The following is a 25,190-nucleotide window of genomic DNA, read 5'->3' as shown; positions in this document are numbered from 1 at the left end:
AAAACCATATATGTTATATAGAAGATAATATACACAGATCTTAACAGTTATTTTGTCCCTTAAAAGTCACTGTCAGTAGGATCACAATCTTACTGTACAGACAAGTGACTGGAATATTTGAAATTACTAATGGGATAAATTGAGGTTATAGAAGCAAAATGTTATCAAGTACACCTTTGCGTATGTCTAAACTATGACTTAAATTAAAAGCCTTAAGCATTCTCCTACATACTCAACTTTCAACCTAAACAGAATATCACTGACAGTATACAAAGAGGGCACTTCTAATCTAGTTAGTGTAACTATGCTACAGGACAACTATTGTACAAAGGAGATTAAGTTCAGATGTTTAGAAACTTTAAAAATAAGAGAAAGCTAGAAACCCTTAACTGCTACTCAAATGTAACTATAATTATCTTTTAGAGAGTATTAGACTATACTCCAGTATTTGCTACAACCATTGTATTAAAAGAAAATTCTACCACACCTAAAGGATAAGGCATAGCCATCTACTAATTGGCATATTTGTTTATTTGTCTCAGTTTGTGAAAAGGTCCTTATTTGTGTAAGCAGCAAAACAAACTCCAACTGAATGATTGCTATATGCAAAAGAACTGAAGGCAATTGCCTCTGCAGTGAACTTTACAGTTCTCAACAGCACACACGCAACATGCTATCTGAAAAAAGTTACTAACTGAACTACATGTATTAAATACTGAAAAAAGTTTTACATTTTTTATTATAATTTATTTTATTTAACAATCTAAGAAGTTTGCAGCCATCAGAAGTTCCAGTGCAATTTCAGGTGCAATTGGGAATTCAGGAATCTCCGTAGAGCTGTTAGTATAGCGGACCTTGTAGGTGAAATACATGCATACTTTGGATAGGACATGGGATGGGATCTCTCTAAAATTGACCTCATTTGTTTCATTTTCTGCAAACTGACCTGTAGAAAGAAAAAAACAACACAAAAGAACACCAAACCAGAAGTCAAAATCTCAATTCACTGCAAAGTGAAACAACTTACCATATGAATACAATGCATTCTAAACAGACCTGCCTAAATCTCATCTTCCAGGGTATTAGATTCTCCATTGCAAAGCAGGATGTGCCACATTCAGAGCCCTCAAGAATATTAAGACACCCAGCATTATGAAATGTTTTTTTAGGCTGCAGCCTATCAACATTGTTCTGAACAACTACACCAGAAATTTAGGTTTACTCCAACACAGCTGATAGGTACTTAGCTGTGTGCTAAGCTCGAAGAGGCATCAATCCAGATTTCTAGCTGTCTTATTCAAGGAAAAAAAAAGTTTCCAGATGTTGCACACGTATATGTGTATATCAGTAGTCCCTTCTATGACCCATTAACTTTGTATTCCTCAGTTTTGGTAGATTTGACAAGAGAGTTGAAACCTCAAAGACGCATTAACTTGATAAGCTGTGGAAACAGACAGCAGGGACAGGGAAATTCTAATTGTACTGGAGGGAAGTTTACAGGCAGTATAAGATTATCCCTATTAGATGTGAAAGAATGTATTCAGAATTCAAATCCCAAAACACAAGCACATTTGGAATTTGCTTTCTATAGTGCCTATAACCATGAAACCTGCATGACATGAAAGTTAGGATCCTATGGTTAATCCCACAGGATTTCTATTATTTTGTCTCTCTTCTCCTCACATCTTTTGACTTTCAACTCATTAAACTGAAAGACAATAAAAAAATACTGACATTAACTCCATGTTTAAGGGAGACTAGCAATGTTTAGTTCCCACTATTTCTGTGGGCATCTCCTTCTAGCTACAAAGCAGAGCTATTTACTAATGTCTACATGGATTTTTGTAGAAATATCTGCATGCACTGAAGCCAATCTGGCTTGAATTTTAGTACAGAAACAGTTGGAAGCAAAAGAAGAAATGTTAGCATATTGGCCAAGCTACAGCACTGAACAAATACACTTACACATCAGTGAAATTATGACCTACTGAACTAGACAGCAACAGTACTTTTCCTTGTGACCTATTTATCTTGTTAGTACTTATATAAAATATTCTGGACTGCTGAGTCCTATACAGGGTCAGTTTCTAGCCCTCTAAACAGGCTACTTTGCCTTTTATTCATTCACACTGAATTAATTCAGACGAAGTCCTGTAATTATTCTTCCTCTTAGATGTCTGGGAGACTGACATGGACACAAAACACTTAACTACATATTTTCAAATGCAACCATTAAAATGACACTGAGAATTTTAATTGCTCAGTTTGCCCAAGTATTACTAAGTAATTAAAAAATATATTAAACCAATGGATCTCGCCAGTGTCACCAGAATCTTAGAGAACATAAGAAAGACCATATTCAGCTCCAAGCTCGATGTAGCCTGCTGCCCAAGCACTTGTGCTAACTTCTCCCTGTTATCTCCCTCACCCTTTTGGTCTTCAAAAATTAGTTCAGATACTTCTTAAACCACATATAGTCTCATATATTCAGTAACATGTGAGGTCCTTCCCTCTTGTAAGTTTATCTACCCTCACCTCCAGCTAACTTTCACCATTAAGCTCAGGAACTCCTTGCCATAGGATGCTGTCAACATGTGGCCTTAACCCCACATGAGCAAAGCTGCTTGCTCATTTGCCTCTGCTGTGGGTGGACAAGGGAAGAGGAATAGAACAGTAAAAGCAAGAAAACTTGTAGGCTGAGAGAAGAGAAAGGAAACAAAACAAGTGATGCAATGGTAATCATCACCTCCCATGGGCAGACTGATGACCAACCAGTTCTCAAGCAAAAGATGGCTCACTTCCCTTTTTTACACCTCTCCCTTTTTCACTTTGGAGCACGACATATGGAATGTAATATCTCCTTTTGTAGCTCAGATCACGTGTCTGGTTGTGTTCCCTCCCAGCTTTTTGCACACCCTCCTGTCTGGTTATTGAGTGGGGAAGGAGAGAAACAGAGGTGGCCTGAACAGTGTACATCTTTCCGTAACAGCTTAAACAGGTGTGTTATTGCTCTGTTTTAGTCAAATACAAAGCACAGAACCATGTGACCTGCTATTAAGAAAATTAACTCCATATGGAATACCAGAAGTTCTGCCATGGATGTGGCAATAAAGAACTACCAGTTCTCATTAGTTTTGAACTTGGCAGCTCCATGTTTCATATAATACCCTCAAGTTCTCATACCATGGGAAACTAGCAGCAATGTAAGACAGAGCAAGATCCATAACTCCCAAAAAGCAGAGTCCAATTTTAAGTCTGGTACCACAATACCCCAACAGATATGGACTGTTCTGCTGGAAACAGGAACTAGGCAGGATGTAGAAAAGTTATCATTTTTCCAAACTTTCACTTACTGCATGATAAAAATTCAGACTGTCCAAAAGTGAAAACAAAGAAGGTAAAGGTACTAAGTCTTCTGTACCTACCTGGTCCACTCAACATAGCTTTTATTGTTCCTGATGTTAATGCATGCTCTCTTTTTACAATGAACTCATGGCCATCAGAGGATATTAACTTCACATACATAGCATCTGGGCCCTCACACCCACCGTATGTTTTCTCTTCTCCATCTGTAATGAAAAAAAAGACAACGGTTTCAGAACACAATATACTGATTCACATAACTAAAAATGCAAGTTGCAGTTTTTTTCTATGCCTACGTTTGCAAACTGAAGAGCCCAATACAATCAGAAATGAGAAACAAGCATTTTGCATATTTGAAGATGATTTTTCTGAAGTATCCAGCAATCTGTTTTAAAGTAACTTTGCAAAATTTGGAATCTTTTCATTAACATCCCTCCATCATCAAATTCTGACAAGATTTTTAAAATCTACATAGGAATGAAATTTTCCTTTAGACATTCTAAGTCAATTGAACATGCTACTGCTTCCTTCCATTAAATCTACAGTCATGTTTATCATACTAATACTTGCTAAAAATGAATTAAACACATATCTGATACTGAAAAATACAGACGGCAGGGAAAAAAATGCCTTCTGAAGCACTGGTAAGAACAAAAGCAGTCAATATTCCTGCACTGAAGAAATGACATGAAGTAAGACTCATACTCCCGGACTGCCCAACCAGACCCAGAAGCATACAACATCAGTGCATACCTGTGTTGTGGCCTTTGGGAGAAAGCATGGAAAGTGCCAAAGCACTAAACCCAGGGAGATTTGAAAATTCTGCCCACAGCAGTTTGACTGTGCTTTATCTGTTTCCCTTCTCCCTTCTGTTTTGCTGAATACATGCTCTCTTACTTTGTTTCTTCTGAAGGCTTTATCCCCCTTCCCTTTTTGTGCCTTCTTACTGTATCCTGACAGTGCTACTTTAAAAAGTTGAATTACTGTTGCCTGTATAGCAAATAAAACATTCCCCCAGTCAGGTTGCTTTGTGAACTTGAAGTTAAAATTGTCTTATGTAGTTCTACCAGTGCCAAACATGCTATAATACCGTCAGAGAAAGTATAGACAAAACCAGAATCCATCCAATCCTTTTCCATTAACCAGTCATTTGTTGAGGCAGAAACAACAGTTTCAGAAATGTAGTCATATCACACACAATGTAATTTATCAGAAATCAGTCTGTATTATGATCTCTGAGCCAGATTTCAACAGGCTGACTTTAGTTAACAAACAAACAAAGAATTATTTTAAAAAGTACACAGTGAAATATTCTTGGCCACTATATAAAAGTTTAGTGCTATAAAAGCCTAAAGACATTCCTATTTTAGCATGTACATTTTCAGGACTATGCATGTTAAGCAAGTGAAATTTTTTGTTAGAATAGATACACTCTGAACAAGTCTTCCAATAAATGAACAGTCACCTGAGAAAATTCTCCTAAAAAACATCTATAGGAACTGTGAGGCTACAAGAAGAAGCAACAAGATCAACATTTAAAGCCTTAGAATCCACCGCCTCTACTGACATGAGAGAGAAAATGCTTCAATTAATACAAAAACAAGAAATACTCTAAGACTGTGAACTTACCCATTCTCTTATAAAAATTTTTTTCTTTTCAACTGCAGATTTTGCAATAGGAGCGTCTGAAAAAACACAAGTAGCAATATTTTGAGTCAGCAGCACCATTTTTAAATTGTCCTTTACTTATTAGTCTTTATGTTACCATAAACACTCTTCCAAAAAGAATATGACGACAGACAACATGCAGTATATGTTTTGAAAACAGAAAACCTACAAAGTTGATCCATGGGAAATGTAAACCCTTGACCTTCGCACCTCCAGTACTATGTGGAAGCTGACCTGCTGGAAGCAGCTTTGCACAAATAGACCTGAGGGTGCTGGTGGACAGGCTGAACACGAGCCAGCAGCGTGCCCTTGCAGCAAAGATGGCCGACAGCACCCTGGTTTAAGAGCACTGCCAGAAGGTGATCCTGCCCCTCCACTGGGCACTGCTGGGACACATCTGGAGTGCTGAGTTCAGTATGACAGACTGAAGTGAGTCCTGCAAAGGGTCACAAAGATGACGAAGGGATTGAAGCACTTGTCATACAAGGACAGGCTGAGAGAACTGGGGTTGTTTAGGCCAGAGAAGAGAAGGCTCAGGGATCAGTCTAATCAGTATACACTGAACACCTGGTCTTCAACCTGTCCTTCACAAAAGTTTGACAGTTCCCAATATCACCTAGATAATCTACTTCAGACATATAATGGAGGTATAGTCAACTAGGAGCTTCCATAGCTGATACACTGATATCCAGCTTGCTGCATGTGTTTTTCTCTATGGAAAGGAAATTAAAGTGTTAGAGCAATGGAAGTACTTATATGCAAAACAAATCTGGTATGCTCAGATACAACTTTTATTTCTTTACCCCAAGCTGCATCTCTTCTGTCTAAAAAAATCTTGGGAAGAGAAATTCTACCCACCCACCTGCTGTCCTAAAATTCCTTTCATATCAACAGCCACTCTGCAAACATTAACCCACTACAAATCAATGATACTGCTGCATGTCCACAGATTCAGTAAAATAGCACAAGTGATTCTAGATGGTCACCCAGCTGATATTCAGGTTGACAGCAGTAAAGAGATCAGAATAGAGACCACACCCCACATTTGGTTCCTCCTGTGTTCTGGTAAACATTTACAAAAAAATGCAAGCAAGCTAAGGAAGCTGCACGATTTGGAAGAAGTACTACAGACACCTCTTTGCTACTGTTGATCACTTCACTTCTGCCCAGCACTTTGATGCTGGTTTTATTCCATCTGTCTTTTTTCACAGCTACAAATATAAAGTAGTGCAAATGTCTCCTCAGGCTTTCATAAGAAGGCATTTTGTTATGTACACCTAATGAAACTACACAGACATAACCAATAGTTTTTAGTTGTCTGAAGAGAAATGAGCAAAAATAATCCTCCACTTACATTGCTGCTTCCTTTGAAAATTATCCTGACTTTACAGAACTATCTCTAAAAAATATTTTCTTTACCACTGATATAAAGGAACATTTCAACCTGTACTCTTGCAGGTGAAAAGTTCCTGAATATAAGGCACACTTAAGAATGTTCTTTGAGAGTTAATTTCTGTATGCTATAATAGAGATTACCTAACATGGTGTGTTAAATGCCTTCATCACTTTCCATAATTCTAGGACCTCATCTAAGGAAATTAGATTTGGGTGCTGGGACAGTTAGGGCCCAAAACTGATGGGATCTTTCACCCTACTTCAATAGTTTTGCAAATGGAAATCAGTCATCTTATTGGAGAGTATCTGCTGCTCAGGAACTGAAGAAATACCTCACATTACTACTTCTAGTTTGCAAAAGATGATCACTTGTACTACCTCTTTTTCTAGCCACAAAAACATTTGCTACATTCCAAGGGAGTAGTGAAACCACCTATGATTTATAAATAATACTACTTGGAAAAAAAAAAGAAAAACAACATAGAAGTGATACTACTCTTTGGAAGTGTTGCTGATGATAAAATATGCCTCGGATTACAATACAAATAATGCCACCAAACGCAGGAATAAAGGCTAGTTACTGGGAATGCAGATATATTAGCACCTTGCAAAGTAAAAGCATAACTTGAGGAAGCTAATAAATTGAAAGATTGAAAACGGAGTACTGAAAAAGTCTACACAAAATAATTAAATGTCACAAAAGTACACAAAGACCACTTTAATAAATCAAATGTGCTATCATATGATTAGAGAGGAAAAAATACAGTAATTAACAAAGAAGAAAGAAATTATGAGGCTCAGTGGTCTGAATTCAATTGTACTAAACAGTGAAGCAGGATAAAAATGCAGTAAGTCTTTGTAGTTTTAGGGTACGCTGAACTAATCTAGTTTTTAAAAAATTAATCAGTCATTTTCTTTGGGAAAAAGGAAACTCAAACAAGATGCAATCTGGGCTTCATGTATCATCTGGGGTTAAATAAATGTGATAAGAGGTAATCTTAAAATGAGAAAGAACCTTTTTATAAGACTACAGGAATACAGTATGGTGTTGCAAACATAGAAAAGAACTACTAGTTCCTCCAAAAAAAAAAAATGCTGATTTTTTTTTTAAACAATGCTGCCAGAAAAGAATAGGCAGATTTGTGTGAGACAAAAGTGGAAAACATTGCAACAAAAGTGGGACAAAACGTAACCTAGACAAGTGACCGGTCCTGAAAAACAGTGTACTAGAAGCCACATGAAATTAAGTCATATGAAATCAGGACTCCTGCATGAAGGCACCAATACAGTCTTCATTCATGTAGTCAGGGCATGTTATTTGGGACTATGGTCTTTCTGTGGTCAACTATAAACTGATGCAGCTCTGTGGGAGCAAAAGGAAAAAAAAAAAAAGAATGAGGGACAAAGAGGCAAATGCACATTGAGGATTCCTTCTCAATAAAGATAGGGAATATGAGCAACGTTGCACATGAGTAACAGCTTGTCTGGAATACCACACATAATTCTGAATTCCTTTTTTCAAGAAAAAGAAGCTTGAATTACAAAAACTACAGAGGGAACCTACTGATATGACTAAAAATCCTGTTTATAAAAGAAAAATTAATCTTCCTTATTCAGCTTAGCAAAACTGGGATGAAGAAAAACATAAACATTCATTAAAAGGATAAACATCGGCAGGAAAACTATGCCAGCATAATATCTCAGTTTAAGTTCAACTAATGAAAATAGGCAAAAAAAAGAGTTAAATTTATAGCGCTATTCCAGAATCCAAGTTTGGTTCTGGATATAGAAAACTCCAAACATTCGATTGCCAAAAGTAAAAGATGCAGAAAAGCCAACCTGCTTTTAAGAAAAAGACATAATATGTTCCAATATATGATGCATTTGACATGTTAGCAAGGGACACACTGAGTTTCACTCAGTTTCCATTCTGATGCAATGATGTGTCATTATAAAAAAAAAAAAAAATCATGAATAGTATTAGCAGTATAGATTTATTCCTGAAAAAACAGCCAACAGTAGAGAGCCCAGAAAAATCAGAGCGCCAATGCAACAAATGAGGAGAAAAGAAAAACAAGAAGCTCAGGAGCTCTGAAAAACCTAAAATAACCAGTAATGGTTCCTCTTCTGGATCAAGAAGTGCTCAGTCTGTCATGACATTGTATGAAGATCAGAACACCTTCAAAGCCAGAAAAAACTGCACACAGAAAATAAATCAAAAGAATATAGAAATACCTCTCACAAATTCTCACTTGTGCACATAGAGAGTACAAAAGGAACATGGAGGGAAATTGTCTGTACCTTTGTTTTAATTAACAATGGCATGGCCTTAAGTTTTAAATAATAGGTCAAGGAGACTCAAGCAACCTTGTATGTTATCTTCCAAGAAATTATTTTCTCTCAGTGTATTTCCAGTGTACTGTTTATTATAAAACATATAACTATATTTTCTTCTGTACAATGAAAGCAACATAAACAACAAGACAATAGGAATAAACAGACAGATTTCTGAACATGCCTGGTAACTACCTATATTTTAATTACTTTTCCCCATTTTATAGTCGCCCTGTTTGACTTCACCAAGACTACACCAATGCAGCAGTCAGGCTAAGAACAATGCAAGTTTTGTTAACATGTACTTTTTATATATTTTTGACTTGACTATTTCAGACTCCTGCAAAGAACCACTAACTTATGTTGAAGTACATTCACAATTCCATTTGCCCTTCAAGAAGCTTATGTGGCATTACCACAAGGTAGCTTAGCTCCCTGACTTAAATCTCAAAAAAGCACATATATTAGGTATTACTGTTCTTCTGCTTTGCCTCCTTAAAAAAAAAAAAAAAAAGCAGAAACCTGCATTTAATAAGAGAAAATTTACATAAAAGGCATATGCCACTTTTTAATCAGAAGGAGATTACAATACAACTAAACCCAATGTATTTGGCACAGAAGCTTTCCAACCAGCCTAAAAAGGACTTCCTGCTGCAGAAAACATAGAACTGTCACTAGATACTAGAAAACTGAAAAGTGCCACAAGCTGCCAGAATGTTTACACCTACAAGGTAAAATAATGTGAAATATCACAAACCTCTAAACCATGGCAATTAGGCCACACAAGGCAAGTGTTCTTATTTCCCTACTTCAACATCTTCTTACACCTCTAAGAAGAAATAGCAAGTTCAGTCTGTTTAGTCTGATCTCCTTCCTGCTTTTCTTCACCATCAAATGCATGAACAAAACTAAAACTGGGATGCTCACAATCCTCCCAGCTTACTCCCAAAGCTGCATGCTGATCTCCCAAGTTTACCAGTATTTCCAGAATATCATTTCTTTGTATGTCTTGTATGCCAATGAGTGGAGTAGACCTGAAGGACATTTGCTAATGTAGCTGAACCCACTGGACCACTGCACAGCTTCCAGAACCTCACCGCTCTGTTCTCATTTGCACAAGAACACTGAATCTGTGCAAACATTTCAAGCATTCAGATTCCTTGATCCCACAGGAAAATCCTTTAAAAACTCAGCTTCTGGTTTACAAATATTCAAATGGCTTCCAACTCATTATCTGCATGACATACACAAGACTTTTGTACACTTCAGCTGCTGACATTTGTATCCTACACTATCCATTTCTGGAAAACATGGCAAATTGGCCTTCACCAATTCCTATGTTTTTTTAAAAGCCAAATGTAACAATTTTTTTGTCATTTATATATCAGTAAGAGTTTATCAATTACCAAAGGCTGCTGCATGTTACAACTGCAGCCTCCTACTGTTCAATCCTAAATACTACCCTATCCTGTATAATTACTTGTTTAAAAACATTCCTCTTCAGTTTAGCATTCAGTGCTCAGCACACATAAAAAATAATTAAGGTAATAATAATTAAGGGATTGAAGCATATTTAGAAAAAACATGAGGACAAACTGGTAAAGCATGATTTCCAAATCAGCTGATTCACTACTCCAAGACTCTCAGGCTCTAAAATTCAAATTTCCTGGGACACACAGGAGTGTGACAGGAAGGCATACTGTATGTGAATGCTAGTTGAGATAAACAGGAGATGGGGTAGGATAGCATGATAGCACGTACAGAGTACTAAAGACCTTAGTTAAGATTTCTTTTCCTGTCTAAGGAAACTTTCTTTTTCAGTAATTCCCCAGAAAGCTTCAAGCAAAAAAACCTCAAAAACACGGGCAGGGGAGTGTCGCTCTTTTCTTCCAAAGAGCACTTCCAAGCTGTACTGTACAGCTCTTGCCATTGGAGGAAAAGAGGCAAAATTTTACAGGGCATGGATTTCTGCCCTCTTGTTATGGGCATTCACCAAAAACTGCTGTTATGCAAACTATCCCAAAATAAAGCTAACTAAATCCTGAGCCTTTCTAGGTGCTAAAAGACTTGTCAAAATACATCAAAGCTCCTTAAAATAATCTGACAAACCCCATACTTACATGACATAACTTGAGGATTTCTTATAACATACACGAGAATTGTAAAAACACAGTAAAACTCCTGAAGATGAGTATCCTTGAGTGCAATATTCATTTGTCTCTCTACAACAATATTAAAACAATTAACAATACTAAAATTCTTCACATTAAGACTATGTGAAACCACCTATATCTGTTCATCACCCACTCTGGTACAGAAAAAAAAAAAAGAAAATCTCAAATGGCTTATCTCTGACACAAGGAATAAAATTAATACTGTAGTGCTAAAAGTTTCTAAAAATTATCTCAAAGCTCCCAGTGAAAACGTTAGCAAAAATTTTACTGATGTAAACATTTTACTGATATAACTTAAGCTCATTAAAAGGCTGATCTCCAGGCTAAGGTGTGTGCCACCTGTGCAAAGATGTGGGCAATGTACTAATAAAAACTAATAAACACTTATTCCTGTTCAAAGTAACTCTTCAGTTAATTGAACGTGATCTCTCCCCTAACAATTATTTTGGTCCTCATTACAGCAAAAGGAGAAAATTGGGAGCGTGCAGGAGATTACTCAGAAATAAATGCACAAAGCGGTTTCTTACCCTAAAGATCTCTCATGTGCCTGTTTATCTATGTTTTTCTGGTTTGCTTCCAAAAACGATCAAAACCAAGTAAACAAAATGGCCTGTGACTGTCTAGGTCTCCTCAGAACGCAAAGCTTAACTTACAACCCACAGTACCAATCATACCTAGAAATATGTAATAAAAGTTAACTGGTGGAAGACCAAAGTGGTTGTCAAAGCGAACTGCCGGCAGCACTTTCACACACAAATGTGAAGCCTTCAATAACTTACCAATGCTCAGGTTACCGTGTATTAAAGCAGAACCTCCCTCTGAGGAACACATTGCACTCCAAAGTTCGTTTCTGTCGCTACAAGTAGGGGTATCACCCTTTGCTTACATTCGCCGACCATTACAACCAAATCACCTAACCAGCACTTTTCACCTTGGCAAAACAACTCCTGGGGGCGCGTACTAAATTCTTTCGGCCTGAACTTTTCCCCTCTCTCTACGGCCTGGCGTAGGAAAAGGGCGACCGCCACTTACGGCAGGAGTTTGGGAGCGATGCTCAAACCCAGCACTGCTCCGAGAGCCCCTTTTCCGACGGCGCCGGGATTCCGCAGAGAGCGTTTTCGGGCAGGAACGCGCCTTTCGCCACCACCTCTGTGGGAGAGCCCCGGCCTGGCACCGCGCCCTGCGCACCCCGACGGCCCCCGGCGCCGCTCCGGCGCCGCTCCGGCCCCTCTGCCCGGCCCCCGTTCTGCCCCCCCCGCCGGGCGCGGGGCGAGGCCTGCTGCCCTCCGCGGGGCCGCCCGCCGGGGCTACCCGCTCCCAGCCCGACGGGGCGCCCCGCCCCCGGGGTGTCCCTCGCGGCCCCGGCGGGGTCTCGCTCCCGCGGCCGCCCCTCACCCGTGGGCGCCGCTCCCTCCGCCCCGCTCGCAGGGCCGCGGTGTCGGCCCAGCTGCCTCCGAGCGCTTCCGCCCGGGTCACGGGCCGCTTCCGGCCCCCCCGCGCCCGGCCCGTGCGGCGCCCGCGCTCCCGGCAGGCTGCGCGCGCGGAGCGGGGCATGCTGGGGCGCGTAGTTCCCGGGGGCATCTGCAGGCCCGCCATGTCAGGGGTCGGGGTTGTCGGCCGATAGCAGCTGAACATGAGCGAGCGAGCGTTTGGCTGGCCAGGAAGGCCAATGACATCTTGGCTTGTATGCAGAATAGTGTGGCCAGCAGGAAGAGGGCAGTGATGTGCTCAGCACTGATGACGCCGCACCTCGAGTCCTGTGTTCAGTTCTGGGCCTCTTGCTTAATCACGACATCGAGGTGCTGGAGGCTGTCCAGAGTAGAGTAACGAAGCTGGGTAAAGGTTCTGGCGCATGAGTTTTATGAGGAGCACCTGAGGAAGCTGAGGCAATTTAGCCTGGAGAAGGCTCAGTGAAAACCTTATGGCTCTCTACAACTATCTGAAAGGAGAGTCATAGGTGGGGTCAGCCTCTTCTCCCAGGCAGCTGCCGAGACGACACGAAGCAATGGCCTCAAGTTATGCCAGGGAAGGCTCAGGTTGGGCACCAGGAGGAATTTCTTCACAGAGAGAATGTTAGACATTGGAACGGACTGCCCAGAGAGGTGGTGGAGTCACCATCTCTGCGGGGTGTTTAAGGGATGGTTTGATGTGGCAGTTTATGCCGTGGTCTAACTGACGAGGTGGTGTTGGCCGCAGGTTGGACTCGATGCCCTCGGAGGTGTTTTCCAGCCCCACGGATTCTGGCGTTCCGCGGCTGAGCGGCGTCCGGGAGATGCTGACGGGGGCGCCGCGGAGCCGGCCGGAGCCTTCCTACGGGCGGAACCAAAGCGCGGCGTGGCGGCGGCGCGCCGGGGGCTGTCGGTGTGGCACCGCCCGCCGTGTCCCCGGTGCGGCCGCGGCCCCGCCATGCTCCCGCTGCTGCTGCTCCGGGCCGCCTCCGCCGCCTCCCGCCGCGCCCCCGCCCCCGCCCCCGCCTCCGCATGGCTGCGGGGCGCCGCGCAGCCCGCCTGCCGCCACCGGGCCGCTGCCGCTGCGAGGCCCCAACAGGTTCTGTGGTGTGGGGGGCTGTGGGGCTGTGGGAGCGGGGGGAGCGTTCCCGCCCCCCGGGGAAAGGGCGGCGGCCCTGGGATTGGCGGTTTTCCCTTAGGGGATTTTGAGAAGGAAAGCGAGGTGCTCCTCGGGGCGTACCTCCTCTGGTACGCTCAGGTGACACCCCACCTGGAGTGTTTGTCCAGCTCGGGGGCCCCCATCGACCTGCTGGAGCGAGTCCAGAGGAGGCCACCAAAATGACTGGAGGCATGTAGCGCCTCTCCTACGGTGAAAGACTGGGGGAATTGAGTTTGTTCAGCCTGGAGAAGAGAAGGCTTTGGGATGACCTGATTGTGGCCTTCAGTACCTGAAGGGAGCCTACAAGAAAGTCGTGTTGGGAAAAGGATCTTTTTACAAAGGCATGAAGTGCCAGGACAGTGGGGAATGGATTAAAACTGAGAGCTAATTTAAAGGAAGTTATTTAGCTAATCTAAGATATTAGGAAAAAAATTTCTTTTCCGTGAGGGTGATGAGGAATGGGAATAGGTTGCCCGGAGAAGCTGTGGAAGCCCCAACCCTCAAGGTGCTTAAGGCTGGTCTGGATGGAGCTTGGAGCAAACTGGTATAGTGGAAGGTGTCCCTGCCCACAACAGGGCTGTTGGAACTGGATGATCTTTAAGGCCCAGTTCAACCCAGGCCATTCTATTATTTTATGATCAGACAGAGATGTGGTGAGCACAGATGCCATAAATATCTCCCTGCAAAGCTGTGTGTAAATTGATTGCTGCCTCAATTATCAGTAATGGAGTTGCAAATATTTAATGCTAATTTGGGATACTTACATGGTAAGTTATTAAAACAGGCAACATATTAGCTGGAGTTTTTGGCATGCTTTGGAGTGTAACCTAACTTTAATCCTTAGTTTGAAATGCTGGGGGTGGGTTCAGGGCAAGGAGAAACTTTGAGTGTATACATGTACATATATGTGTGTGTCTATATGCATGGATAGGTACATACAAGGTGTAATACTGAAGTTCCTTAGCCCTGTACTGGTTTCATCTTTCAGGTTGCATCTTTTCAAGGAGTGGCTTTTCGCAGCCTCAGCACATCCTCCCCTCATGATCACCCAGAACATGGAAGATTAGTTTATAAAGGAAATTTGGCAAAGGCAGTTTTGGGTATGTGACTCAAAATGGTTTATATTGCCTTTCTTTGTTGTTGTAGTTTTAACAGTATTTAGTAACTTTAAAATGAAACATTAAAAGGAGTGTTCTCCTTTCCAAGTTTGCCAAAATCTGGACCGTATGTATAAAACAGTGGTGGTGCTTGGTTTCTGCTTCTCTGGTTGGGTGTGCAGAGAGCTCTGTTCATCTCTGTAACCCCTCAGCCTTCTTTGGCTTCTCTTGAGGCCCTTGGGGTGGCTTATCCAACCCAGTAAGCAACAAAGATGACCTATTACTGCTGTTTACATTCTGTGCGCTTGGAAGCACATTTCAGTGTTCCTGAAATGCTTCCCAGGCAGGCAGGTATTATGATGAAGTGCTCCATCTCTAATGAGACTTTAGCAAATGTTTCTTTAGCCAGTGAATGTTACAAAGACCTAGTGAAAGGCAAAGCCATTGGATGTTTTCTGATACACATCTTTAAAATGTGTCCTAACATACTTATTAGTTGCAGCTTCTTGGGCTCCTGGTTTTCATGGTGATTTACGGACTGTGGGTGGTCCACAGCACTGGCTACTGTCTTTCAAGCCACATGCAAAATGGGTGGGGAATACCTGTTAATATTTAGTAACTCAGGGTTTATGCATGGTGGGCAAGCTGTCTTCTTTGTAATACGCACAACATTAGTTGTTGATGAAGAGAGAAATTCCCTGTCTGCCGTCTCTGCAGTGAGCACCATTACATATGTCCATGAATGGAGTCAAGTCTCATTAGAAATCATTTTTTCTGCCTGTGAAGGCAGAAGAAAACCTTCATATGTGTGCATAACAGATAGTAGCTGACTGCATCACAGAAATAGAGCCAGCTTTGACAAACCCAGCATGAAGGTACAAACAAATCAGAACAGCGTCAACAAGACAGATTGAGCTTTCAATGGTTTCTCCATGAACTTAAAAAAAATAGGAGAAGAGGTTTTCAGTAACTTCATCAGTTCAAGTAATGGCATTGTTATGTGGTAGAAAAATACAGGTAATTATGGAGAAAATGTTGCTCATTAGTGTTAACCTTTATTTTCTTTGATTCCTTTCATGTAGGTGTGAAGTTTTTCTCTTACTCCACCAGCATATTCAACTTGTTCATGATGCCCTACATCATGCTCAAAAGTGGTATTGGAGTGGAAAGTTTGCTTGTCCAAGCTGCCTTTTATGGGTTGATCGGGATTTTTACATTTGTAACTCCGGTTACTTTGCATCTCCTTACAAAAGGTTATGTGATCCGGCTCTATTATAAAGATGAAGTGGACACCTATACAGCCATTACCTACAATGCCATCTTGGCAGAAAAAGCGACTGTTTTTCATCAGAAAGATGTAAAGATTCCAGACATCACCAAGATGTTTACAACATTTTATGCTAAAACGAAATCAATGCTTGTTAATCCTACTCTTTTCCCAAATCCTCAGGATTATAACCATCTCATGGGCTATGACAAATCCTCATTTTTTAAATTTGAGGATTTAGAGGGGGTAAAGGAAGCTGATGAAAGGAAATAATTTGAAGATAAAGTCAGTATCATCATCCATAATGCAGTACTATGTATATGAAAGAATGTAAAAATCTATTACGCTTACTTAAGTATCAAGTAGCTGGAGTTTTCCATATGCATTTCGGAATGTATAAAAAGAGACACTTTTTAAAAAATATTACAAACAATGTGAGGATTTCTTTAGAGTTAATGACATAAAATACAGTAAAAAAAGGAGATACTTAGCCCTGTCTTTTGCTTGGTTATTCTTGGTTTGATTGTTGTTGTTAGCTCTCCAGAGAACTGTAAAATGCATGAGCTGTGTGGCAGTCTCACCACCTCTGTGTCAAAAGACATTCATTATCTATCGAGTATGTAGTTAAGATGTTAAGCCTTAAATATTAATTGTACTTAATCTAAAAATACCAGGCTTTTTGTTGCTGCTGGTGATGGTATAAAAGGAATGATCATGGCTTTCCCTTCCCTTTTTGAGACCATTGGGAGCCAGGAGGAGTCTCTGGAAAGCAGACAGGTATTCTTGTGAATTCCTGCTACAACTCCCTCCCAGAGGAGAGAAGAACATGGAGAGGCTGTGTATATATAGAGCAGTAAGTTCTAGCTACTCAGAGGTACTCTCAGGAAAACTAAAGTCCCACTCCAATCAACCCTGACCCCAAAGGTGACGAGCAAGAAGCCTCTCTTCTTGGGCACTGTGACATAAGATTTGCTCTGTGAGCATCCCACTGACAAGAGGTGCTGTATTTGAATTGACAAAATTCTAGCAGCTAGTGGTTAAAACACATTCTGTCAGCATTTATGTAAGGTAAGGAAGCATTTGTGCCTCTAAAGAACACACCTCTTGATTTTCAGCACTGCGAAGAAAGCCACCTTTCACTCATTTAAAAAGGGGATCTGGTCTTTTTGAGGTACTAGACTGGTTCTTCTGCCTTGAGTGTGTAAAGGTTGGATTTAATTTTTTTAGCTCAAGGCATGTAAATGGACAGGTACTTGTTTTCAAAGAATGAAGGACCTAAATATTTTGAGACATAAAAATTACTGAATTGAAAAAAAGCCACAAAATTAAAATTAATCCTTTTGTGTTAGCAGTGCCCTTTGTAATAAGAAAAGCTGATGCTTGCTACTAGTCATCCTGATCCTGCAAATAAAAAATTATAGCTAACTTTCAAGGTGTTTCCTAAGTTGTAGCTGAAAAACTGTTATTTAAAAGTCTAAATGTCTTCCAATACTATTATTTCAATTTCCTTTTGTAGGATGACACCACACATGATATTAAACCAGAGTTTTGAATGTTGCTTTTCTGACTGCCCTCAATGTACTTGCTTAGTAATTAAAAAACAAATCATCCCATCCCAATATTTTTGAGGCAGTTTTTTGTGTTGGCACACCTATAATTTTTAAAGGGTGATAAAGTCTCTTTAAGCCAGTATCATTCCATGGGTAGCAATAATATATAAATAAAATTTTCATAAAATTATATTGAACGTGTGAGGTTCAAATTATATTGAACAAGCAATTCTGATCACCTGGTTGTACTACTTGTCCTCATTGAAATGATGTTTTACACCTAGTTAAAAGAAATCTTTCCATGTCTGATGCATTCACTCACCCCTTTTGGTGCTTGCATTGAAAGATGAACTTGACTTGACCTTCCAATGATAAATATGGGGAGAACAGGAAATAGAGTTTGCTGGAGAAGGTAAAGGAAAGGCCCCAAAATTATATATATGTACTCCATAGGCAATAACAAAATCCTAATATTTTCCTTCTGACTGCAAAAAGTTTTCATTTCTAAATTTGAGATTTGGCTGATTCAGAATTAAGCAGCAAGAGTAAGATATCTCCATGCCAGTGGCTAAATTTCTGTCTGTGGAAGATAAATATTATTCTGCTCGTGTTCTGATAATGAAAAGTGAAGCTAGTAGGTGGCTTTCTGACACACAGATGATTAAAAATAATATTAAAGAATCCAGAATTCTACCAGAAATTAGGTGATGATTCTGGCTGGGGTATAGTCTCAGAAAAAATACTTAATACTTCCAATGTGCAACTTGAAAATAATAGGATAGTACTTTTATATTAGGAAGAAGAAGACCAGACTTACTGAAGATACTCAATATTCTACTTGCTTTTGCTTTGTTTGCTGCTACACTTGGACTGTGTACTTGGAATTGTAGGACCATTTAGGTTGGAAAGGACCTCCAAGATCATTAACTCCAACCACTAAACCATGTCTGTAAGTACCACATTTATATATATTTTTAGATACCTTCTGGCATGGTGACTCAACCACTTCCCCAGGGAGCTGTGCCAGAGCTTGACAGGATAGCCCTTTCAGTGAAGAAATCTTTCCTAATATCCAGGCTAAACATCCCCTGGTATAACTTGAGGCTCTTTCCTCTTGTCCTATTACTTGCTACTTGGGAGAAGAGACAGATCCCCACCTTGCTATAACCTGTTTTCAGGTTGTAGAGATTGATAAGATCACTTCTGAACCTCCTTTTCTCCATTCTGAACAACCCCAGTTCCCACAGTGTGGTATTCACATACTCTCTGAACAGAGAGAGACTTAGCTTTCTCAGGATTTCTCCCAAGAGAAGTAGAGAAAAGAGAATCAAAACAATTCTGATCTCATTCGCTGCTCCTGTGTTTGTGCCCATGTGGAATGTGGTATGGAGATTGTTTACCCAAGGTGATTGCTTGATTGGGTTCTGGTGATGGTGTTTTGGATTGATTGACCAATTAGGTCACAGCTGTGTCAGGACTCTCGGGAGAGAGTCACGGGTTTTCTTGTTAGTGATAGTTATATTAGTGTAATATAGTATAATATAGTTTAATAAAGTAATTAATTCGCCTTCTGAAATCATTGGAGTCCTGCACATCATTCTTCCTGTGTCGGGGATCCCAGCTGTTTGTTCCTCATAAGACTTGTGCTCCAGACCCTTCACCAGCTTTACTGCCCTTCTCTGGACACACTCAAAACCCCAATGTCCTTTGTGTAGTGAGAGGCCCAAAAATGAACACAGAATTTGGATATATTTCCACATATGTGACTGGTTTAGATCCCTGGAATTGTTGAGAGCAGTTATTCACATTAGAATCAAAAGAAGGGAATTGTAATCCAACAAGACTTCAGGATTTGTTTCTTCTTTGCTCTGGGTTCTGAGCAGTCTGTCTTTATTAAGATATTTTTTAGTGCATTGTGTGCATTTCCAGGTGGGAAAGCTCTGAAATCCTTGGTGTCTTTCTACGGTAGAAAATGTGCATAAATCAGAACAGGCCGTCTTGCTACTATCAAATCCTGCAAGAGAATCAACTGTGGTGAGGGTCTTTCAATAAACAGTTTACTGCCAGGTAATTCCCAAAGTCTGTTAGCTCCATGTCTGTTTAACATGTTAAACATGTCTATTTAACATGTTAAACATGTCTGTTTAATTATGTGAATTACTATTTTTTTCTAGTGTATTTTTCTTCAGTTTCATACACTTGGTGAAAACCAGTACTAAGTGCAGAAGTGTTATTGCTTGCTAACATTTTCATCCCTGGAAGTTGTTGATATTTATTTGGGTGTGGGTAACTTGTATATGATATGGAAGAAACTATGAGATCTAGAGAATGTGCTTGTACATGTGGAGGTTCTGAAGGAAATACTGATGTAGGAGGCCAGTTTTCTGAAATAAGTGATTTACAAACTGTTTATTTGCAAGGCAGCACCTATGGTGAAGACTGACAGCTCCAGCAGCCTTTTCAGGACCAACCAATCACTTGTCCATAGCATCTGGACACATCTTACCCTGGTCCCAGTTTCACTCAAACTGGTATGAAGAGCAGGAATGTATCAATATGTATCAGTAACAGTGTGGCCAGCAGGACCAGGGCAGTGATTGCCCCACTTTACTTGGCACTGGTGAGGCTACCTCATGTACTGTGTTCAGTTTTGGGCCCCTTAATTCAGGGAGGGCATTGAGGTGCTGGAGTGTGTCCAGAGGAGAGCAATGAAGATGGTGAAGGCTCTAGAGGGTAAGTCCTGAGAGGAGCACCTGAAAGAACTGGGATTGTTTAGGCTGGAGAAAAGGAGGCTCGGGGGGACATTTTCTGAGGGGAGGCTGTAGCCACATGGGGATTGCTGATCCCCCAGGCAATCAGCAACAGGATGAGAGGAAATGTCCTCAAGCTGTGCCAGGGGAGGTTCAGGTTGGACATCAGGTGGAATTTCTTCATAGAAAGGGTGATTAGACATTGGAACAGGTTGCCCAGGGAAGTGGTGGAGTCACTGTCCCTGGAGGTGTTCAAGGAAAGGCTGGACATGGCACTCAATGCCCTGGTCTAGTTGACACAGTGGTGTTTGGTCATAGGTTGGACTCAGTGATGTCAGAGGTCTTTTCCAACCTAGTTAATTCTGTTATTCTGTATGAAATTACTGAAGCCTCCTTCCTAGACACATTCTTCCTATCCCCTTCCAGCCTTAAAAGCTTCTACAAAAGGTCATAGATGACTGTTTTTTTCTTATTTCTTTTTCCTTTGAAGAACAGTCAGGATATATGCATATTTTTCTTTTCAGTCTTTGACTATGTGTTATTTTCTTGCTAGTGACCCTGTCCCTTTCTTAAGTTTTTGGCTTTGTCCACATTAGTATTCATTAGTCCCTATCTCTTCTTAATTATAAAGTACAAAGCTCCTTGTCATTCTTTAAAGTTATTTTTTAAATTAAATTATCCCATAACCCTCATCCTTTTCTTGGAAATGTAAAATTTTTTGTGAAAAAATTATCCCTTTTTGATACTTCAAAGAGAAATATGTAAAGCTCTGAGGCACTTCACACTCTTAACCACACTCTCTAGAATTAAAAGGTAACTAATTTGACTGGAGCTTGCTTTATTACAAACCAAAGTCATCACATTGGCAAAGACGAAGAAAATCTGTAAATTTTTGCATGAAACTGCGAGGGCTTAATTTAGGTGATGGAAACTTCATGGAAGTCTCTTTGTGCTGTAAAAATTAAGAGCAGACACGTGAATTACTACAACTGCTCAGTATAACTTAATAGGGTGGAAACTTGGTAAACTGCTGTAATTCGGTTGCTCTGGAGTTCTGTGACCATACCACAAATTTCTTCATGCCTCGTACCATGGATTTCTTCATTCCCCCATGTACAGCATAGCCTGCTGCAGCCTGCATGAGAAATGGGACAAGTGTGCTTAGCTGTGAGTTGGATCCACTATAATAAGATTATCCCAGAGCTACACAGACCTCAGAAAGCAGCTATTTTAAGCAGGGTATAGCAGAGAACAAGAGCAAACAGCCGCAAAACATGTCCAGCTGTCTCCCTTTCTAGAATTCCGCAGTGGAAAGTGTTGCTCTGGTGTGCATACTGTGAGCCTCAGAAAGGACACCTCCCTTTCTTATCCCTTCATCCTCTGCTTTCTCTTCTATTTGACAATTTTAATAGTTTAATGAATAGTTCAGAGTACAACTGTAAGTTTTAGTCCTAATCTTGGCCTGGAGACAATAAACCATAAGGCTACTGGCAAGAGGCAGAGAATTATTTCCAACATAATAGTTTGCACAGGAAAACCATACCACCTGGTATGTGTTTGCTACATTTTAATAGTCTGCAGTTGTTTAAAGTGATATATTCAAATCAAACCACTAAGGCAAAGTTCATACAGCATTTAACAAAGCATATGCAGAGTAATGCACAGCACCTTTTCTATATTTCAAAAACTCTTTGGTTTCTCACTCAAATGCTACCAATGCACCACTGGATATGTGCCAGTGCCCTGCTCTTGGTTTTGACTCCCGTGGCACTCTCCAGCATTTCATCAGTTGTCTGCAGAGGAAATTAATTCTCTACCTCTTTATTGTATCCCTGGGCATGACTTTCTACTTCCACTATAAACATTGTCAAAGATAGGGTGAGGGGATTTGAGAAGAGTCTACAGTTTTCTATTCTTCTTGCTGATAGTTGAGTGTATTCTTATTTTGTGAATGCAGTCTTATGCCTTATATAGAGCCCCTTTATGTTATAGTGCCTTCAGCATCAGATCTAAACCTAGAATCAGAAGGAATAAACATCTGCTTCCAGGTGCAAAATTATCTACTTCAAAAACTCACAAATGGTCCTGTAATGAAAATTATTATTGCCTCTTTCTTTATTTAACAAATGTGGTTAATGTCTTAAAAGAGTTTTTCATTAAAATGAAATTTTGTTACATGCCAAAAGCTAGAATATAATTGTTTATTCTGACTAACACTTTGAAATGGAGTACTTTCCCCTGTTATACTGTTATTTATTTTTCTGTGATGGGATATTATGATCATGCATATTATAAATCTTTCTTGAGGAAAATTTTAATGACTTATAAGTGCTTATCTGGTCAACGTACTCACCTGCAGCTAACAATCCAAATACAAAGTGATTATTTTGAAAAGCAATCAAAAGTAAGTTAAGCCCTTTTTGGATGCATTGAGAAAAAAAGATAAAAGTATCATGGATTATTTTAAGGATTTTAACTACAAATCAGTGAGGAAACTTGCAATAAACTTCTATTCTCAACATCTCAGAGGTAATGAAATTAAAAGTCATAGGTATGAAGTTCTAAATTCTTTAGACTTGAATTTATGTACTGTTAATTGGATATGAGTGCTGGTTCCTACTGAATTTACTTGCAAAGGATTTCAAAATAGATGTAGTATTTCACTGACAAAACCTCAGTGAAGTAACATTATTGTGCAGCTCTTTCCACTTCTTCCTTTTTGCCTTCCTTCTGGATTGGAATATATAAGAAAAAGAATATAGTAAAGAAAAAGGATTTTGTAAAAGTGTATAGGACTTCATAATCTTCTGCAGTGATCCTTATACTGACTTGAAAGGAACAGAACAGACTCTTCACACCACTAGTGCACTAGTTTGGGACGTTAGTGATCACCACAAGGTGTCACTTTTATGAATAGCATCAATGTTGGCATGAAACGCCACAAGCATCTAAAACAGAGTTTGCTGAAAGTATTTAAAAATAATTTAGGTTATTTTGATTTAATGACCATTTGACCAAACACAGCAGTCAAGGTTGTGGGCTTTATAATCATGGCCATAAAGGATATTTTAGCTGTGATACCAGTAGTACTTATTGTTCCTGTTTTCCCATTTAGTCATCCAGGTCCTTTTAAATTGAGCTTTCTTACGTTGACTTTTTAAAGCATTGGAATAGTCTTGACTTGTGCAATAAGGAAGGAGCAGGGGGTTTCTGCATGCGTCTGTCTGTCCAAACCACCAGGGGGGACTCATTCCTCATCTATAACTCTTCTGCAGCAAGTATCTGAAAAAAAGCACCCATGCTTGAACCAGGTGTAGAAAGTCAATTCAGCAGAGAGTTTGTCTTCTTTCATATTAAGAGAGCTTTACGTAAAATCTTTTCAATCTGCAGTGCTCTTTCCACTCTGCCTGCGAGTGCATCAGCCATCCAACACATTGGGCAGCAACGCCAGACCAAGTCTGGCCACAGAGGGACCCGCGTTCAGCTGGGAAATCTTGTATATCAGTGGGGTACAGTCAGTGCCAACCTCTGCCCGCTTCAGACTGACCTGGGACTTGTGCTAAACCTGTTGGACTGATAGAAGACTCAGCAGAGAGCCTGGCTTGGCTTCTCACAGATTAATCTCCACACCACTGGTCATTGCTTTGTGGTTGAAAGGAATATTTTTTGGCTGTATGTGCAAAAGGTAGCTCTTCTTTCGTAGCTGCTTCTTTGCCCCTTTGTGATTGTCTCACTACTCCATTTCTTTTTTCCAGCTATTACAGCCTCCCTGATTTATTTCAATTTCACTGCATGTCTTACTATTTTTAAGTAATATTTGTCCATCTTGAAACAGATCTGTGTTATTGCTATGATCACAAAGAGCTTATATGTTTTATAGCATCCTTGTTAAACAACAGCAAAAATCTGTGTGTGGTGTATGTACTCTGGAGATCTGTCAGGAAAGTTATATAATTTTGAATTCACACTTAAAAGCCAAATACTGAAAATATCTTAAAATTTTGAACTCTATCAGGCCAGTGGGACTTTTCTTGTGGTCTATAGAAGGATTTAGAATTACTGAAGCTAATAGCTTCAGTATTTCCAAATCAATAGCTTTAATAGCTGCATTAAATTTTCAAATTTTTATCTTATTTTCTGAATTATTGCATGTTCATTAAATGGTGCTTTCAGGCACCTTTAATTCAATTTTCACCTTCCTTAAGTAATCTAGGAATTACCCCCATCTCTGAGCACACTCATTCATGGTTTTCATGCACATCATTATTCCTAAATTATCTTTTGTGTTACATGTTCAGACTTCTGAAAATCAATTTCTTAATATTTAGCTACTTTACCTTTATAATGTGTAAAATATTACCCTGGCATGCATAGAATTTGTGAGAATAAAAACTTTTAGGCATTGTGATGGGGAGTGGAAAGAGTCAGAACAATTGATTGTTATATTTATTGTAATTTTTATTGAGATTCCTGCTAAACAGGAATCAAACTCAAATACCTCTCTATATTATGTATTGCTTCTTTTTCTTAAAAAATAAATACAGTTTCTGATCTAAGAGAAGTCAGCAGATATATACACAAACCAAAAAGGTAACTTGTGAGAAAATTATTTGCTTAATTTCTATAAGTCATTCTTCCATTAAATTCAGTAGATTTCCATATTTTATTATACTGAGAGAAAATATTTAGTTGTGTTTCCTGTCAGTTAGAGGGGCTTCTGCTCTCTTGAATGAGTTATTAGGCTTAATTTGATCTGTTCCTGTAGTTGGGACTAGCTGGGATTCGCTGCTTAGTACTGCTGGGTTTGTGCAGTAAGAGCTGATCCTGTTTAGTCCACAGGATTGATATAGCCAACACAGGCAAATATGTTATTCTTTGTGTAATTCACTAACAGACAGAAATAATGGTGTGTATCTAATACCAAAAGTGCTTTAAGAGGTTTTTGTTTTGGTATTTCAAACTTGAGTATAAAGTTCTGTGACCTG

The 25,190-nt window shown here is 39.9% G+C and overlaps 2 protein-coding genes across 6 annotated transcripts; one reads left to right on the top strand and one right to left on the bottom strand.

Moving 5' to 3' along the window:
- Nucleotides 1–513: 513 nt before the first annotated feature.
- Nucleotides 514–12,467, bottom strand: ELOC (elongin C). 3 transcript variants are annotated; one of them, XM_068186803.1, is made up of 4 exons: nt 12,330–12,467; nt 4,989–5,048; nt 3,426–3,569; nt 514–946 (listed from the first exon to the last, which is right to left on the bottom strand). In XM_068186803.1, the coding sequence occupies exons 3-4, from the start codon at nt 3,523–3,525 to the stop codon at nt 756–758; spliced, it is 291 nt and encodes a 96-aa protein (XP_068042904.1). In that variant the 5' UTR covers nt 3,526–3,569; nt 4,989–5,048; nt 12,330–12,467; the 3' UTR covers nt 514–755. The 3 variants fall into 3 exon arrangements, with proteins under 3 accessions (XP_068042904.1, XP_068042897.1, XP_068042887.1); XM_068186796.1 differs by having other exon boundaries at nt 4,993–5,048; nt 12,330–12,466; XM_068186786.1 differs by lacking the exon at nt 12,330–12,467 and adding an exon at nt 11,729–11,784.
- Nucleotides 12,468–12,937: 470 nt separating this feature from the next.
- TMEM70 (transmembrane protein 70) lies at nt 12,938–16,395 on the top strand. Of its 3 annotated transcripts, none has more exons than XM_068186692.1 (3): nt 12,938–12,970; nt 14,530–14,641; nt 15,721–16,395. In XM_068186692.1, the coding sequence occupies exons 1-3, from the start codon at nt 12,953–12,955 to the stop codon at nt 16,176–16,178; spliced, it is 588 nt and encodes a 195-aa protein (XP_068042793.1). In that variant the 5' UTR covers nt 12,938–12,952; the 3' UTR covers nt 16,179–16,395. The 3 variants fall into 3 exon arrangements, with proteins under 3 accessions (XP_068042793.1, XP_068042789.1, XP_068042792.1); XM_068186688.1 differs by lacking the exon at nt 12,938–12,970 and adding an exon at nt 13,286–13,481; XM_068186691.1 differs by lacking the exon at nt 12,938–12,970 and adding an exon at nt 13,943–14,308.
- The last annotated feature ends 8,795 nt before the right edge of the window (nt 16,396–25,190 follow it).

This window comes from Anomalospiza imberbis, chromosome 1 (assembly GCF_031753505.1).
Source record: "Anomalospiza imberbis isolate Cuckoo-Finch-1a 21T00152 chromosome 1, ASM3175350v1, whole genome shotgun sequence".
Taxonomy (NCBI): Eukaryota; Metazoa; Chordata; class Aves; order Passeriformes; family Viduidae; genus Anomalospiza; species Anomalospiza imberbis.
Note: the sequence above shows the minus strand (reverse complement) of the source record. Positions and strands in the feature narration are given on the sequence as shown.